A 20,031-nucleotide genomic window follows, 5' to 3' on the forward strand; every position below is an offset into this window, starting at 1 on the left:
GGTCCTTTTAAACGCTTTAGAAATTAATCTCAAGAACTAAATCTACAATAATCAAAATCTTGCTTTGTCTTCCTCTCTCCATATACTTATTTAATTCTGAACTCATTAAATATGTTTTTAAGAAAAATGAGAACTAGCAGTTTATTAACAAAATATAAAATTACCATCTAGTAGGGGTTTTGAATGATGGAGTTGAATCAGGACAACATTTTCATATAAAGGGTTTATATGAAGGATGGTGTAAATGTTTAATTAATCTGATTAGATTCAGCAGAGCTGTGCCAATAAGGCGATTCACACTGAAATCAGATTAATTCTCGTCCTTGCTACGGTGCATGAATTTTAAATCTAACCTAAAATGAGCAAGTATTTGCAGTGATTATGAGAGCTATATAAGGTGCCATATGGAAACTTGGCATGTTTTATGAATAACTGAGGTTTGCTAGAGCAGATGTCACGAACTGCCATGACTAAAACTATTCTGGTGGATTTATTTGTCTATGAAACACACTTTGCTGCCTTTTTGACCTGAGCAGGTGTCTAAGGGACCTTGTGTTTCTTACACACAAACAATCTACAAACGCACACCTGTGCCTGTGTCCAACGAGACGGAACACAGGAGTAAGCTAGCGGAAGGATGATGCCTGTTGTGAAAGGTGACATATCGATTCAGTATGAGTGTTTGATGGTTTGATGAGGGGGCATGTGTGTGTTTGATATCAACTCCAATGACTAGTTTAAAAACAGCTTAAACAAGCCTAAAATGGTTTGCTTGTATTAGCTGGATTAAGGTTGTCAAGCTGCTCTCCTAGCCAGGCCAAACTGGTCTTCAGCTGGTGTAATTTTCAAACTATTTTAAAAACAATTAAATAATAGATTAAAATATATTTTTATGTTTTATTTTCATATATAAAAGAGATAATGCAACAAATCTAGAACAGGATTCATTACCTTTACACTGAAATTTCATGAGACGTAACTGACTGACAAACACATTACACATAACAGATATGATACACATAAGCTACACAAAAGCATTTTCTCAGGCACTTATTGAGTCTGAATAGTCTAAATAGTACACCAAAATGACAATAGTCAAATCATACTGTTAATATGTTACACTTACTATAGTTTACTTCCACAATGTTTCTTCATCAAATGTCAAATGTAAATAAAGTCAATCACTGAAACAACAGTTCTACCCTGAGTATTAAATAATATGTATAATATGTATGTGTACACGCATATGAGTTACTGATAAATCCTCATTGTTGCACAGAAAATCAAGTAGTATTTGTTTACATGAATAAAGTACTAATTTATCTTGTAATAAACAAAGAAACAAATATCCTATGAAAGTAAACTTATATAGATATGAAATAATCAAAGTTTTAGCAAAAATAAAATTGTGTTACACTATTTATAAGAAAAAGATTAAGGAATACTAAGAGGTGTGGCCACAACTCTATATCTAATATTTATGAGGGGTCACTTTTGTTCACTAAAGACTCAAATTATTTGTTTAAAGATTAAAAGAATATTCATAGTTCAATACAAGCTAAGCTTCTTTTATGAAATATATATATATATATATTTTTTAGATAATTTATATATACAGGTGAAACTCGAAAAATTAGAATATCGTGCAAAAGTTCATTAATTTCAGTAATTCAACTTAAAAGGTGAAACTAATATATTATATAGACTCATAACAAGCAAAAATGAAGCTGGAAAATGAAGTCAGCATCTCCATAAAGCTTGTCTGCTGAAGGAAGCATGAAGTGCTCTAAAATGTCCCGGTAGACGGCTGCGTTGACTCTGGACTTAATAAAGCACAGTGGACCAACACCAGCCGATGACATGGCTCCCCAAACCAACACAGACTGTGGAAACTTCACACTGGACTTCAAGCATCTTGGATTGTGTGCCTCTCCATTCTTCCTCCAGACTCTGGGACCTTGGTTTCCAAATGAGATTTGCTCTCATCAGAAAAGAGGACTTTGGACCACTGAGCAACAGACCAGTTCTTTTTTTCTTTAGTCCTGACAATCCTCTCTAGGCTACGGTCATCCCTGCTGCTTCTTCCACACTTTTCCCTTCCATTTAACTTAATGTGCTTTGATACAGCACTTTGAGAACATCCAACTTCATTTGCAATTACCTTTTGAAGCTTTCCCTCCTTGTGGAGGGTGTCAATGATGGTTTTCTGTCAGGTCAGCAGTCTTCCCCATGATTGTGAATTCAACTGAACCAGACTGAGAGACCATTTAAAGGCTCAGGAACCCTTTGCAGGTGTTTAGCTGATTAGAGTGTGACACTTTGAGCCTACAATACTGAACCTTTTCACAATATTCTAATTTTCTGAGATTCTGAATTTGGGGTTTTCATAAGCTGTAAGCCATAATCATCAAAATTATATCAAATAAAGGCTTGAAATATCTTACTTTGCTTGTAATGAGTCTATATAATATATTAGTTTCACCTTTTAAGTTGAATGACTGAAATTAATGAACTTTTGCACGATATTCTAATTTTCGAGTTTCACCTGTATATACTATTTGAGCTATAAAGTTGTTTAAATGGTCAAATTTACATTCTTTTTAGGTTTTACAACATTATGTCGTCATGGCAACAAAGTTGTAAAATGAAATATAGCTTTACACAGAAAAGGGTAGTAAGTCATTTTATCATGATAAAATCATGTTAAAATGCATACATTTCACATCTAGTGGCTATAGTAACAGTGTGTATTTTAACGTTTACAGATTGGCCCCATTCACTTCCATTGTAAGTACTTTTTTTGAAGAATAGGCGTGACAAGTTTAAATAAATTTTTGGGGTAATCAGAATTATGCCACTAATGCTGTCGATTGATCTTAAATGGTATTGAACCGAGATTATTAATTATAAACCAGCAAACCAGACCATCCTGATCAGGCTGCTGCTGCTGCTAATGCTGCTTCTTCTACTTCTTCTTCTTCAAAAATCAGTCTACACTACTAATTATGCCTTTCTGGATCTTGACCAATACACAATTAAATTACTTAACAAAGTCCCCAGCAGAGGAGACCAATAAAAAATACAAGAAAAGAAGGAAAACTTCAAAATGTACCATTTGCTTAAGAGTCTTAGAGACTATGATATAATATTGGGAGGAGACTTTAATCTTTTGATGGGATCAGTCCTTGATAGTGAACCAAAAGTGTGTAAGCCTCCTAGAGCAACATTGATGCTTCACAGGATGTGTACAAATCTTGGTCTTACAGATATTTTGAGACTTTTGAACCCATCTGGTAGGGACTATAATTTTTTTTATAAATGTAAAAGTCCCTCATTTCATCTGTCATTGGTTTCTCAATTGGAAACATTTTAGTCTCAGATCATGCCCTGATGTGTTTAGAGGTGTTGCCACATATGAACAAAAGGAAGTCATATAGTTGGCACTTTAATGTATCCCTCTTGCAAAATTCTGAATTCCAACAAATGCTAAAGGCTGAAATCAATGTCTACATGGAGACCAACTGGTCCTCAGTATACATTGTGGGCATGGCTTAGGAGGCACTTAAGGCGGTTCATAAATCAAATCAAAAGCACAAGAACTTGTGGAATTGGAAGGGAATTTTAAAAGTGCCGAGACAGAGTTGAAGCACTGAATGTCATCTAATGGTCGAGAATTGACCTGACTGAAATACAGATATAATGCTATTTTGTTGCGGAAGGTGGAGTTTTGGCTATTCAGGGCAAGACAGTCATACTTTGAGTCAGTGGACAAAGCAGGGAAGCTTTTGGCTAGTTAGATAAAACAGAGAGAGTCTTTTTCTATCATTCCCTCAGTGAAATCTGCTGATGGTGAAATATTTTCCTTGGCCACTTATATTAATAATGCTTTTGGAAAAGGTCATGAGGCATCAGTGTATTACTCCCTGCTAATTCAGAGTCGGGAGCTTTGGCTTCTCTCAAGAGATTATGGGAGAAAGATGTAAACTTGGTATTGGAGGAGGAAGTGTGGGCTAGGATTCTAAAAATCATCAAATCTACATCTAGAGGTGCAAGGATGCAACTTATGCAATTTAAGATTTTACATCAATTCTACTGGACCCCCTCTAGATTGTATAGGCTTGGTCTGAAAGAAACACCCATCTGCTGGCGATGCCAATCAGAAGATGGGGACACAATCCATATTTTTTGGTGGTATGTTAAGATCCAAGAATTTTGGTTGAGGGTTCAGAGTTTAATTGTGATGTATTGGGCACTCAAATTTAATTTTGCCCCAGACTCTGTATTTTAGGCGATGGGGTGGTCATTTATATAGGGGATAAATACATAAAAAATTGGGTCCTAGCCAGTGTTATGATTGGCAGACAGATTGTTCTTAGGGGATGGAAGTTGGCTGGAGCACCCTCATTTCAAGAATGGTACACAGAAATGGGAAGGGTGGCGGCATTCGAGAAAATATCATGTAGAAGACAAGGCAACTTAGATTCATTTAATAAAAAATGGGGCAGCTATTTGGCCTTCTTGGAGGGCTCTCCGGGAGGGGCAGTGGAGAGAGAAGTGTAGTATTAAATGTGTGTGATTATTATTTTTATATATTTTTTCTTTCTTTTTGTTTCTTTCTATCTTTTTTGTGTGTGTATAATCAAGTGTGACCACAGAGATATTTGTTGAGGATCAGGGTGGGGTTGGGTGGGGGAAAGGGAATATTGGGGGTTAAATGTTGATTCTGTGAATATACAGTTACAAGTTTTACTTTTCTTTGTCAATTGTGTGAATCAATCAAATGTGTTAATCAGAAAGATGTGGGGGTTTCAATAAATACTTCATTATTTTTACTCAAATTGGTTAATTTTTAAGTTGGGTACCAGACCTACTTGCTGTAAGGATTGTATAGATACCCAACAAATCTGAAGGGACTTCTGACTTCTGTCCAGACTTTATGAATAGTCTGTTTATATTACGCTGAATTGCACTTAAAAAGTTCTCTATTCTGTCTCCCATTAAGCTAGCAGATTGCAACACAATTGTCAAAGTCTATGACTTTGTGTGATGTTGAAAAGAACAACATAAATTACCACGAATGAAAGCAGCAACACCTAAAACTGCGTCAAGACAATTGCTTTTTCAATTTCTTTGTTAAAAAGCTTGAAAATCGAAGCTGCTATTGTGTATGTGACTTGAGGTGCTACTTCTTGTTGCCAATCCTTTATTCTGCTCAGTGGTGCTTTAAAGGATTGGAAGAGGAGAAGTGAGGGAACAGAGATCAAGAATGTCAGATTGGTGTTGTTATTTATTCAAGCCGAGCCCATGAATGTGATGGGGGAGATAAAAGCAAGCGTGAAATCATGCAGCTGTGCAAAATCATTACAAGTTCCCTTGACAGTAATAAAAGATGATCTCTGTCATTTGTGCTTCAAAACATTCAGATTTTCCCTCATACTGCATCTACACTCTCTCAAATACTCTCTGACATAAGGCGATGCCCGCACTTTGGAGACCACCATGACTTAGGTGCAGAAATGGAGTTGAATAACAATTATGAAGAGAGTAGAGACTGTTTTATTAAAACAAAAGAACATTACAAAAAATTTAAGTTTCCTATTTTTTATGGATTAATGAGACACTGAAAGTTTCATAAATCCATTCAGAGACAGAGAGTGATAAAGAATAGAGAAAAGAGAATATTTGTGTTTGAGTGTGTGGAAATTAGTTGGACATTCTTATCTCAGGACTCTTATTCAGCTTTTCTTTAACGCATTCCTTTAACATAAAGGCTTTTATGTAATGTGTCGAAGAACTCCGATACAGAGGGTAGGACATGAAACAAGAACAGTAATTGCACACAAGTCAGAGAATTATGTGAGTAAATGAGAGTGTGCGTGAATGTGCAGTAAAGCAGTGAGTATTGAGAGTGTAACTGCTCTTAGCAGCCTCTTGGCATTAAAAGTAACTTATGGTACCCCATTGACACTGATGTACTCATTTTGACACAAGCCACAAATGTATGCGCTCATATCCTATAAATATTCAAATGTTTGTGTGTGTGAGTGTCATCAGATTTATTTATCTGATAATTTCTGTTGAAATGATACACTGGTTCATATGCTCTTAATCCAGTTGTGAACTGTCAACACATTTTTGCGTAATTATAAATGTAATTTCTGCCACCCTAAGGCTGTTTTTGTATGCATAGATATACAGAGAACAACAGGTGATGGTAAATGGCATGTCCCCATTTTACCTGGTTTCTTGACAGACATTATTGAATTGGCAGCTGCAAGACATCAGTTTATTGTTCAGACAGTGACACAGGAGGTTTTATAAAAGTAATATATCACCGCTGTGTTTGAACTATGACTCTAAACCTCTGGTTTGCAATAGCCTGAAGGCAAAACACTGGAGGAGACAGACTTCACTACAGTGCCTGTATTTCTGTGATTCAGTCCCCACCTTTATTTTCTTTTTCTTGAAAAGACTGGTTCCTAAAATGTAATTACACACACACTTATCACTTTAGTTAAAGAATAGGGATTTTTTTCCCCAATGGTTGACTAAGCCTATAAAACACAATAATCACTGACGCATAATTTCTTGGAAATATGGTCTGAAATAATGTGGCCATTCAAATGCTACTTTTTACTGCAGATATAAATGGCACATGTTTCATGCAATTACCACAACATAATAAGGCAAGCAGAACATTTGATTTTGTTATCGATAAACTATGTTGTTATGATTTCAAAGCTTGCAGTAAAATTTTATGAAAAAAGGGAAGGCAAATAGCACTATGTAGCATTGGAAAACAACATTAAATTCAAGGATGTAGCCACATATTCATGACTGAGGTGACCAAATGTAATACTATAATACTCAACCACTAATATATATAATGGGTGTTAATGGGGGGTCTAATACAGCACTGATAAATGTAGTGATAATACATTTACATTTATGCATTTGGCAGATGCTTTTATTCAAAGTGGCTTACAGTGCATTTATTACAGGGACAATCCCCTCGGAGCAACCTGGAGTTAAGTGCTTTGCTCAAGGACACAATGGTGGTGGCTGTGGGGCTCTAACCAGCGACCTTCTGATTAACAGTTATGTGCTTTAGCCCACTACGTCACCACCACTCCATAATAGTGGCCATATATTAGGCCTACTGGTAAGAGTTGGTGGCAGTGGTGAAAACAACAACATAGGTATTAGTAACAGTTGAATGAAAGCAATAGATTCCTTTTGTTGTAGAGTAAATAAGCATTAGCATTAGTTTGACAGCAGCAATGGGGCTAGATGGAGTAGCTGTAGTCACTGCCTCAGATTGCATTGATTCATTTTGCACACAACAAATGTCAAAAACGGGCTGAAATGTCCAATTCTACTCTATTCTATTCTAGCTGGCTTCTACGCAATCACCACAAGTATGATGCACAGGTTTGTATCAGTCCGACAAGAAACAAAATCATGTTTATAAGTTCTAAGGTTGCTACTATGAGTGCATCTGAGGAAAAACAAGCTGGGAATTTTGACATTCAGGAGCAACACTATGCATTGTTCTCCAAGTTCAGAATAAATGACACATATTCAAGGTTTGAAATTAACTTTTTGGGTAACCGGCAACGGTCGCTAAAAGTGTTCAAAAGTCACTAGCCACTCAACAATTTCACTAGCCAAAATCTCCACCCCACAAAAAGTGATAAAGGTAACTGGAGACTAAAACTGTATGCATTTGTTTGGACATTTTATTTGAATGAGAATAATATTAGTTTAGCAGGACACAAGCCTAACAATCACCTTTAGAATATCTTAAAGCAAATGACCAGTTAGAACAGGAGAAACATTGGTCAATGATTGAATCACTTCATTCTACATTGTATTTGCCTATTTGAAAGTTTACCATTGCTCTACCATTGTGTTACAGTGGCATTAGTAATGATAAGGCCATTAGCACAGGTAACACTATGTAGATGCCACATTACTGTGGATAGGTTAATGTTGATAATTTTTTCTAAAAAATAAACTATGATTTGTTATGAAAAAACTAATAGCCTAAGCACATTTCACAGTTGTAGTAAAAATAAAGTCTAATAGATTCACCCTAATACTGTAAATGAAATATGAACTGATAAAAGTTACCAGTTAGTGTTACTGCAGTAAAAAACAAAACAAAACACAATATTATTAATTAAGGATGATGATGTGTATTTTAAAAACTGATGATGTGTACTAGTCTCCTCTTTACCTCGTCAGTGCTGTTTATAATGCAGGGGCTGTCTAGCAGTTTTAGAGGTTTGACTTCCTACATATAGAGCTCTATATTAGAATGTTCTCTGTAGAATTCTTTTCAGTTTTGAGGTCTCTGCCATCTACTGCGAGATAGAGTAAAGCCTGACTGAATAACGTAAGTTTCACTGTGTGGTGTCCCAAAGCTCTGGCGATCTGATCTCTGGAGTATGGTGATGTGCGCTGCGGCGGTTCGCGCGAATGCACGCTTCATTCGCCCCGCAAAGATGCACGTTTAAGTTATGAGAGGCATATTTAGTGCTTATAAAGCACTGAACACATGCATTTGGTGGGTTGGGGTGTTAATGTCAATCCCTGCACACAATTGGTTGCAGTTTACATGACAGCCTCCTCCTGTATAAGTGGGAAGTTCTTGGGCAGATTACGCTGCAAAGTGCACCAGACTCTGTGTGAATAGTCAAAAGTTGTAGCAGGAGCAGGTGTCATTGTATTACCATAACAATAATATTTGTAACTCTGTATAGTGATGTAGCAACAAATAAAGACAAAATTCAGATAAAATATATATAATTTTATGTTAAAGAATATAACATTCTTTATATTCTTGGTAAGAATATAGAGACATAAAACTGTTACATTTTAAATCTCTATACTCTATTAGCAGTATTGATAGCATAGTCATAGAACAAACTGCTGAGAAATGTTTTAGTTAATATTTCATTCTTTGGTGTTTTGGCAAATCTAAACACAATTTGTGGCATTGTTTAAATCTCTTCACAGGTGCATATGCACATTATAACGACAATATAAAATAAACTAAAAAGATTTTACAGAATAAAACAGCATAAAATGTTAAATATAATAAATAACTAATGAGTAAGTATGCTTGGAGAACACAAAATGCCAGCCATCTGCCATGCCATGATTGGATGCATTCAATGCCATTGACACCACAGTTATACTGCTGAATAATCCATGCAAAGTTCTGTGACTCAATGCACACACACACACACACACACACACACACACACACACACACACACACACACACACACACACACACACACACACACACACACACACACACACACACAAACACATGTTGTGTTTCCATGTTTTATGGGGACTTTCCATAGACATAATGGTTTTTATACTGTACAAACTTTATATTCTATCCCCTAAACCCAACCCTACCCCTAAACCTAACCCTCACAGAAAACTTTCTGCATTTTTACATTTTTCAAAAAACATAATTTAGTATGATTTATAAGCTGTTTTCCTCATGGGGACCGACAAAATGTCCCCACAAGGTCAAACATTTCGGGTTTTACTATCCTTATGGGGACATTTGGTCCCCACAAAGTGATAAATACATGCTCACATACACACACACACACACACACACACACACACACACACACACACACACACACACACACACACACACATAGGCCGTGGACTTGAAATCATTTTCTCTGTCTCCCAAATCTCTTATTCCTGCTTCCCTGGCAGCTCAAATGCTTTTATCTTATGGTTTGAACATATTGGCCATATTTTCCCAGCTCTGGCAAAACTAATTCATTTTGACCCAGTTTCATGACATGCCTGAATCAATCTAGTGCCTTTCATTTCCTCTCCATTTCAAGGTGGTTTTTTTATCATTCATTTTGTTGGACTCCAAAAGGACATTCCATTGTGTATGCATTGGGTTTTGAGTGCATCCAATTTACTCCAATGTTGTTGTTTTTTTTGCTGATATAGACAAATAGTAGGATATGAGTATTGGAATGGACACATGAGACTTTGCAATTGACAATCATAAAACAAATCATTGTTTCTTCTACTTTTGTTCTAGTTAGAATAAATAATGGTAAGACTGTATCAATCAATCTGTTGAATAAAATAGCTGGTTGAAACTGGTGGCCTTCAGTGGAGCAAAACCATTTAATTTCTATGACTGACAGATACATATCAATATTCTTAGTTCCTCTCGACACAACTGCAGTGTGTAGTGCAAAATAGTATTCCCATAACCTCCCACTCACATTAAAATGAGGACCAAACAATAACTGTGCGCGTTTTAAGGTGCTGATGACAGAGGATTTAATCCGTGACGCGGGCTCGCGCACATCAAAAACAGTGGCGCGTGGGCTCTGCTCTTTATAGCACGAGCCGTACAGGTATAAAACCAGACGACGCACGATTCAGAATGCAGAAAATCGGAAAAGTCTACACCCACCAAGCAAGAAGTACAATCAAGTTCTCATCCAAGGTTGAGTATATCAAGTATTCAAATGATATTATGCTTTCATACTATTTGAACTATTTGAAACCTTTTGACCATTTCATTCCAGATGAAGTTTAGGGTCTTAATACTTATCAAATTCTTTAGACAGTTATTTCTTTATCTTTCAAGACAGAAGTACAGCATGCAGATGTGACTATTAAAATGATACCTAAAAAGTAATAGGATGTAAATACAATCCCATACAAACGATTGCAGCAAGTTTTAAGATGTGTATGACTTAATAACTGTTTAAAATAAGTGGTGTAGATTACGTCTTGGCACAAAAGTAAATATTTTGTTTTGTTTAATATCAGATGCATTCTTACATAAAAATGTGGATCGGTTGGGCAGCGTGCGCCTTCCTCTTGTTCGCCTGCTTGGGAACTCTTACGGAAGGCTATCCGACAAAACCCAACAACCCGGGAGAGGACGCACCTGCGGAAGAGCTCGCCAAGTATTATTCAGCATTAAGACACTACATCAACCTGATAACAAGGCAGAGGTGAGTTCTTCAACAACTCTGATACTAATCAAAATAATGGTAGGTTATGGAGACATTATATCCCATCTAAAAATAACGTTCTTTTCACTTTTTTATTTTGCGTTGGTAACAAAATTGTGTAGATTAAATGTGTTATGTTTGGTTGAAGTTGTCCAAGCATGTGACTTCATAATGAAACGAATCTACTAAAATATCTACCTTTAGGCAGGAATAATATCTACCTCGAGGGAATAAAACAGTATAATTTAATCAACCTGTAGAAATGTCAGATCTTTAGAAGACCAACAAAATTATGTTTTGAATGAGGTCAAGAAAGTGACTTAATAGTGAAATTAATCTACTAAAATATCTACCTTGAGGCAACTGGAGGGAATAAAACAGCATAGATTTTCTTTCCGAAATCTCGGTAGGCTATTAACCCGCTGATAAACCTGATTCTCAAATTAACTGCGTCCCTCACAGCGCTTTATACGCGTTTCTTTGCGTTCAAAATCCGTGTTTTGAATTTGTCATTTGCAATTCATTTTTTTTATTCATTAGATTTTTTGTTGCCGAATGAATTTCTTCAATACCTGACGTGCTGAAAAATACTCACAAGTTAAAGTCTTTTGTTTGTAAAAATCTGCGATTTTCGCAAAATCTCGAAAAACAACCAAAGATATCTTCTGTAATGCTGTCTTCGTATTTCGTATTTTTGCGAAAATCGCTGATTCCTCTTGCATCTTATGAATGAATACTCATTAGAGGGCCTCAACAATAGTTACAAGATGTATTCATAAGATGCAAGAATAATTCATTGACACAACTAAACTATTATTTTTCTTTAGATAAGAAAGGAGGTTCAATAAATGGTAAAAATCAAACAGTGGTTGCCGCGAAAATCAAACAAGGTAATACCGCGAAAATCAAACAGTGGTTGCCCCGAAAATCAAACAGAGGTTGCCGCGAAAATCAAACAGTGGTTGCCGCGAAAACCGCGAAAATCAAACAGTGGTTGCCGCGAAAACCGCGAAAATCAAACAGTGGTTGCCGCGAAAACCGCGAAAATCAAACAGTGGTTGCCGCGAAAATCAAACATTTGTAACACAGACTATTTCGCATTGCCCCTCATTTAGCTAACAGTTGCAAATGTAAGCTAAATTCAAAGAGTGTATGTTTGACCCCTCAACTATTGAACAACTTAATTTGGCAAAACATTTAAATAAATAAATAAATTACAAATCCACCAGCTGTGGTTACACAGCTAAGAAACACTTTAAAGTGCTGTGTGGGACGCAGTTAATTAGACACATCTAAACTATTTTTTTTTTTCTATAGGATAAAAAACAGGATAAAATACATCACAAGAGAGCTAAAAAAAAAAACAATAACAAAAACAAGGCCTTTCAGAGTGGACTCATTGTCACAACTGATAATGAGATAAATGACTCCAATACTTGAAATTAAATATGGGATCTTTACTCTTTTGTTCTTTAATCACAGGTATGGCAAAAGGTCCAGTGCTGACACCTTAATTTCAGACCTCCTGCTTGGTGAAACAGAATCTCACCCCCAGTCCAGGTAAGAAACATTTAATTTGCGCTCATAATTACACTGCCATTACAGCAATATGATAATATAATTGCTGTCTTTGTTCCATTCCAATTAAATTAAAAATAAAGATTTTAGAGAATTTTAAGGTGATGACCACTGTTCTGCAGTGGAAAGTGCTTATTAAAAACAATTATGTTCAACGATAAGCATTTATTGCCTGTTCATCAACAGATACGAGGACCATTTGGTGTGGTGATCTCAGCAATTGTGTGCTCATCAGTCATGTTCATGTGTCATCCTGAGCTGTTCAACGTTACTACACCAACCAGATCTCATAAAATTGAAATCCTCTTTATCATCAAGATCAGCAACTTCTTCTGAAGTACCAATGCCACAATCAGGATTGTTAACACATTGCAGAACCTATGAACATCTTTAACACATCAGATTATCGAACAGGAAAAATTTCTTTACAAGTACATGTCTGTGTGAAATGCTCCAACATATATAGTTCTGTAGAATACGGCCTTGTAGAAATTTGTGCTCTCTGTACTCTTATCATAGATCAATGAGCCATCCAACTGTACAATATGACTGTACAAAAGCTTAATCCGTTTATGCCTGTTGTGTCCATTGTAATTCCAAATATCAAAGGAGAATCATTACTTACTGTATATTATAACAGTGATAATAAAATCCACTATATTTCAAAGAGTTTGTTTTCTGTTGTCTTTGCTCAATAAAGATATATGCCAGTCATATTTAAGGATATGCTCTGGGCTTTTTCTTTAATTTCTAAAAGTTTCCAGACAGTTCCCTGAAAAACAAAGAAACAAAAGAGTTCAAATGGATGAGAATCATGAAAATGTTTAAAACCAATGTCTGAAGAGGCTAACATGTAAATCACTAATGCAATCACATTGCTTTTTGAAGAATTTCACCATAACAACAAAAACAGACCATCAAAGACTTATGTTGTACAACATAAACAAATCTAAAACTTATCAATCTAAACAAAAACCTTATAAATCCAAAACTGTCCTTGCCAAAAGGAGTCACATATTTTGGACATTACAAAGATGGATTAAGAAAAAGACATATATGAAATTTATAACGTTAAAAGCATTTGCAGTCATTATGCAGGTGATGAAAGTATGACGTCCACAGTATTAAAAATGTAAGAGCTTTTCATGGCCTCATTTAATGACTTTTAACCATGTGGAAGATAACAAGTTGAAAATCCAATATAAGGCGATTATTTCTATAGGGAAAAATATAATCAACCTGTAGAGATGTCCATGATGTCCAGAAAACCAACAAAGTAATAATAGCTTCTAACCATTAGAAGTTGTTCAGATTTTCCATATTCTTCTCCTGGATCTCCTGGGGCTTTCCATATTGGCCACTTGGTGGCACTGTGTCCTTTTGTAGGATATGTGGTTTAGTTTCTGTGTTTGTTTGTTTTTTTAACTCCAGTTTCCAGTCATATTAATTGTGCACTGCTGTCCTTTGTTTATTCACCAGTCTTGGCTTTGTTCAAAATAGCACAATTTCAGGCTACTCTTAAAATGTTTTCCGTAAAAAAAGTATGCATACTGAACCAAAATGCAACACAACAAAAGTACACTGCCATAGAGACTATTTCCCACAATGCAATGTGCTATACTTTCATTTCCAGTGTGACAGATGAACCAAAAGTAATCCTCCACAATTTCTAATACCTTTATTTGACTCATTATTTGATCAGTTATTTAGTGTATACTGCACAGTATGCAGTAAGCATTGTTCTATTCCATCCCTAGGCTATGTTTATAATGGAATATTACTGTGCTGCTAACAACATACTTAGGGTGACCAGATTCCTGCTTGTGGAAATGGGACAGCCCCCTCCCAGGAAAAATGAAATTGACCTATCCTTAAATAGGATCAATGCGAAGTAGAGGTTGCATCTGTATCTGTATCTGTAACTGTTGTCACCTTGTACTTTTCGCTGGCAGCAATTTTTCTCGGCATGCGCTTGTCTTTCGAGAGTTTATCGTAAAATGCAGAGCAGTCCAGTCCAAAATTAGGACGTACAAAAGCATTGCCTGCATGACTGTTACACTGAGTTGAGATTTATCCAGTGTCCATGCTGTGTTCACTGATGAGAACACACGCTCCACAGATGCAGATGTCCCAGGCAGGCATAAAACAAATTCCACAACCTTGGCTAAGACTCCGAAGTTGATGGTCTTGCTCTCCAGCTCCACCTCACAGACACGGCCGTCTTGTTCATGTTCCACTCAGTTGAGTGACAATGTTTTTCACGCAAGCCCACTCATCAAAGAGCATGGTTTCGCACAATCAAACTGAGAGTGGAGATTCTGGAGTAGAAGTGTTTGATGCTGCTCTGAATGTCTGTCCACTCTGGGATGTCTCTCAGTTGGGCCCACTCAAGTTTTTCTGTTCTCTCCAATGAGCAGCTCCAATTTCGGAGGTAATCCACTGATGCTGAATAAAAGTTTCTTACTGTTGATAGAGGATCTATTGATAGGGAATTGTGATTGGATAGTTTAATCATTTACTTCAAATAACACGTTGTGATTTTATTGGTTTTACAGGCCATATCCTTGGCTACCTTTGATTAGAATACTCACGTGACTGAGAAAGCAGTACAGGCCATAGAAAAATTTAAGGAGAGGGGAAATACGAGACAAAACACGATTTCTTCAGAAGAAGTCGTAACACTAGAAAAAGTGCTTGAGTACGGGACTGTCCTGGGCCGACTGCTGGTGCAACAGAGAGAGAGCATTTATGGGCAGCTGTCCATCATATGTGTGTGTTTATGTCTTTTCCTTTAAGCTCTTTATTAAAAATATAATTTATACTGTCAAGCCGTTTCTCGTCTCCCTCTTTCCCTGGGGGAGGGCATGCCTTGCACTGGCAGATGCCGGAAGGTCATCCTGAATCTGGGAGGGGACCGGGGAGGGAAACAATAATGATTAAAATAGGGGGTACTTCCTGTAACAGTATAGTAGCCCCCAAAAAAAACACTGTAAAATTTAAAAGAGAGGGAAAAGGCCAATGCGGTGCGGCAGTGGGAGAGAGAGAGAGGAGAGAGAGAGAAAAAAAACACAGCTGGTTCTCAGATACGCCGTAGCTTGGTCCTCGGTCACTCCTCCACCCTCACACCGACGACAGCCGCTAGATGGAGTGTCTGGTCAAGTGAACCGTATTGTGGGATAAGTGGTCTAGTGCAGTATGCTCTTTTAGATGCATTGATCAGACACAAAATTAAAACCACCTGCCTAATATTGTGTAGGTCCCCTTCATGCCGCCAAAACAGCGCAAACTCGCATCTCAGAATAGCATTCTAAGATGCTATTCTTCTCACCACAATTATACAGAGCGGTTATCTGAGTTACCGTAGACTTCGTCAGTTCCAACCAGTCTGGCCATTCTCTGTTGACCTCTCTCATCAACAAGGCATTTCCGTCCACAGAACTGCTAATCAGACTGGTTTGAACTGACAAAGTTTATGGTAACTCATTGTGGAAAAGATGAGACAGGGGGCTGTGATGCGGTCCAGTAATGCTCTTTATTTACTTGCCTTTTTATGTCTTTGCAGTCCTCTCCAATTAAATCAACATGTGACACAAACTTTTTTAACATAAACTTCTCTGAGTCTTCAGCTTCACAACACTATACATTTCAATATAAACTGAGCTTCACAATAAACATTGGTGCAATTCAAACGGTGTGGAGAAGGCTGTTTTTTCACAGGAAATTGGTGTCAAGGGGATCTGCCAATAAGCCTTTGTCAAATCCAATGTCGAATAAAATTGAGCAGTACCTAACCAATCAAGCAACTCATCAACGAGGGGCATCGGGTACGCATCATATTTAGACACCGTATTGACTATTCTATAATCCACACAGAACCGTACAGACCTGTCGCTCTTAGGAACAAGAACAACCAGACTGGACCAATCACTGTGGGATTCCTCTATTACCCCCATATCAAGCATTGCATCCAATACTTCCCGAACTATTTTCTTTTTGTGCTCGGGCAAGTGATAGGGATAGCTACATACCACCACTCCCGATTCGGTCTCGATGTGGTGCTAGATGAGGTTTGTACGACCCAGTAGAGGGAGAACATGTCTGCAAATTCTTGTTGCAACACAGCAAACCCTGCAAGCTGATAAGTTAAGAGGTGGTTAACAAGTGACCAGAGTTTTGGGATTAGGTTTTGTGTTTACCTCTGGGCCAAGCTCCGCACTGTCCAGAATTACCGTAGCCAACATCGACAGGGACCGCCTCCCTACATCATTTCAAGAGGTTGAGGGGATATATTTGACATGCACCCCCTCTATTGGTTCACTTTACCTCATAATCAAGTTCCCTGACTCATTGTGTGACCTCAAAGGGTCCTTGCCACTTGGCGAGTAATTTGGAGCTCGATGTGGGGGAGTAATACGAGGACCTTATCTCCCGGTGCAAATTCCCGCAGCCGAGTTCCCCTGTTATACAGCCGGCTCTGTCATTCTTGAGCTTGGAGCAAATTCTCCTGTGTTAGTTGCCCCAGTGTGTGGAGTTTTGCTCTAAGATCAAGAACGTACTGAACTTCATTTTTGCTATTTGAAGGTCCCTCCTCCCAAGCTTCGCGGATGACGTCAAGCACCCCGTGCGGGCACCGCCCATACATCAGCTTGAATGGGGGAAATCCTGTGGAGGCTTGTGGGACCTCTCACACTGCGAATAACAGGGGGTCGAGCCATTTATATAAATTTCTAGCATCATTGTGCACGAACTTGTGAATCATGTTCTTAAGGGTTTTATTAAATCGGTCCACCAGGCCATCTGTCTGCGGATGGTAAATGCTGGTGCAAATCGATTTAATACCCAATAGTTCATAAAGCTTGCGTGGTGTACGTGACATAAAGGTGGTGCCCTGGTCGGTGAGGATTTCTTTCGGAATCCCCACCCGGGAGATTATTTTGAAGAGTGCCTCCGCAACACTACGTGCTGAGATTTTGCTCAGAGGAAGTGCTTCTGGATATCGCGTTGCATAATCCACTAGGACTAATACACAGCGATGCCCGTGTGCTGACCTCTCTAATGGCCCAACGATGTCCATGCCAATTCTTTCTAAGGGGACCTTGATTACATTTACATTTATGCATTTGGCAGACGCTTTTATCCAAAGCGACTTACAGTGCACTTATTGCAGGGACAATCCCCCCGGAGCAACCTGGAGTTAAGTGCCTTGCTCAAGGACAAAATGGTGGTGGCTGTGGGGATCGAACCAGCGACCTTCTGATTAACAGTCATGTGGTGTAGCCCACTACGCCACCACCACTTCTATTAGAGGAAGAGGGCGCAATGGCGCATTTGCGGTGGCCAGTGGGTTCACCAGCTGGCATTCACGGCACGCTGCACACCACCTGCGGCCATTGCCGCCAATGCCCGGCCAATAAAAATGGGCTATTAAGAGTTTCAGTGTTTTTCTTTCCCCTAGGTGACCTGCCATTGGATTATAGTGAGCTGCCTGGAAAACCATTTCCCAGTGGCTCCGCGGTATTAAGAGCTGGGTTGTATCTTCCTTTGTATGAGTGTCCTGCGTCACTCTATGCAACCTCTCATTTATAATTATAAAATAGGGATATGAAAGTGGGACATTCAGGCGTTGTTGACCATCAATCACTCTTCCTTGGTCAAAGGTATGCTTGAGGGTTTCGTCTCGTGACTGCTCCAGAGGGAAATTCCCTGAGGAGGGGAGGGACCCCCCTCACATTTTACACAGGACCCATCCACGCATATTCCCTTTAATAAATTTCTAAATTCAGGCCAATTAGTCCCCAAAATCAGCGGATGGGTGAGGTGGGAACTAACCGAGGCCTCCACTCTATGGTTTCACCATAGGGTATTTGTGAAAATCCCCATGCACACACTTCACCCTCGCCGTTTTAGCTGTGCCCAATGCCCCGTGTTGAACCCAGTGTTGGTGGATAGTGGTTTGATTACAACCGGTGTTCACCAATGCTTGGTGAGTATCCCCTTGATTCTTACCGGTATTTGGTACGTTCCGGCTCGGTTGGAGGTAGCCTGCGGGGCGTCACGGATCTGGACCACCGTCCCCAGCTCCATCACAGGGCATTGATCTCGGAAGTGTCTCGGATCCCCGCAACTCCCGCAGGCTGGCCCAGACACCATGCCGCACTTGCGTCGGAGGACACTTCCACCTGAGGGGGAGAGCGACGGGGCACTGTAGAGGCAGGGGTGTGTGCCCTCCACCTTGCACGGGGAACTGGCCGCAGGGGGGAAGGTGACACCATGCCTGCATGTCCGCATTAGTAAGCCATTTGAGTATTCCATGCATATAAAATGTAGCATAATGCGCAGTATACACACTGCATACTGGAGAAGTATTACAAAGATGTATTGTATTATGCTATTATCTCAGAACTCTAAATCTGTGATTCCCAACAGAGAATGCGCACCCCAAGGGGTATGTAAGCAGGGTACAGGGGGGTAATCAAAAATTATTGGATTTTCCTTTGTTTAACATATTAAACACAATGTATGAATTAAAATTATAGGAATTTGGTCTGGGTCAAAATATAGATGTTCCGATTAATATTCATTTGATTGATATCGATTCAAATTCCAAGATAGGTCTTTGCGATCTCTATGCAAAGTTCAGAACTGAGATCCTTTCATTGCGTGCTGAGGGTTACAGTTTGGTTTGACTCGTTCCGCATCCAAAGATAAGATCCATGCAATCCATTTGTCATTGATAATGTCTCTTTTAATACCCTTTCTGTACTTTACAGTCAGTAGTTGATCAAAAACAATGAAAAAGAGACATTTAATTCTAATTAAGAAGCTATGTGACTCCACTCTTGTAAATATGCACTCAACTAAAACACTTTAACTCACTGAACTGCCAGTATTCTTAAAGAGACAGTACCATTTTAGCACATGTTCAATGTAAATACTTCTAAATAGTACAAATTATGCATTTAAACAATAAACATATAGGCCTAAAAATAGACAGACAGACAGTCAGGCATTGCAAAAACGTTTTATTTTCATTTTGTACATTTATTACCATGATAAGGACACATTATGGGCTGTATCATCAACTTCTATTGCTCCAAAGAGAAGATGTAAGAAGGCACATTCTCTTTATGATGTTTCCTTGCCATTGCAGAACCTACTCCATGTCCAGAAAGGACAGTGTATAATGCTCACCCCCTGAAAAAGTGGTGCCCTTGTCCAGGCCCCAAAGGAGACATTTCTCCATAGAGGCCTTTACTGGCTCTAGGGGGTAAGCACCTGCACAATATGCCTTACACTTGCACCAAAGGCAAGCTTGCCAATACATGAGAGACAACCGTCATATCAAGGACACAGTGGTTCGAAAATTATGGAGAAAGCGCGGCCTCTTGTGGGAATTATTTTAGTTGTAGGCTACATTTTCTTT

The 20,031-nt window shown here is 38.5% G+C and overlaps 1 protein-coding gene across 1 annotated transcript; it reads left to right on the top strand.

The window, feature by feature from the left end:
* Positions 1–10,422: 10,422 nt before the first annotated feature.
* On the top strand, positions 10,423–13,256 carry LOC127620039 (pro-neuropeptide Y-like). The gene is made up of 4 exons (XM_052093112.1): positions 10,423–10,513; positions 10,843–11,030; positions 12,513–12,590; positions 12,795–13,256. The coding sequence occupies exons 1-4, from the start codon at positions 10,451–10,453 to the stop codon at positions 12,817–12,819; spliced, it is 354 nt and encodes a 117-aa protein (XP_051949072.1). The 5' UTR covers positions 10,423–10,450; the 3' UTR covers positions 12,820–13,256.
* Positions 13,257–20,031: the final 6,775 nt, after the last annotated feature.

This window comes from Xyrauchen texanus, chromosome 26, assembly GCF_025860055.1.
Source record: "Xyrauchen texanus isolate HMW12.3.18 chromosome 26, RBS_HiC_50CHRs, whole genome shotgun sequence".
NCBI lineage: Eukaryota > Metazoa > Chordata > Actinopteri > Cypriniformes > Catostomidae > Xyrauchen > Xyrauchen texanus.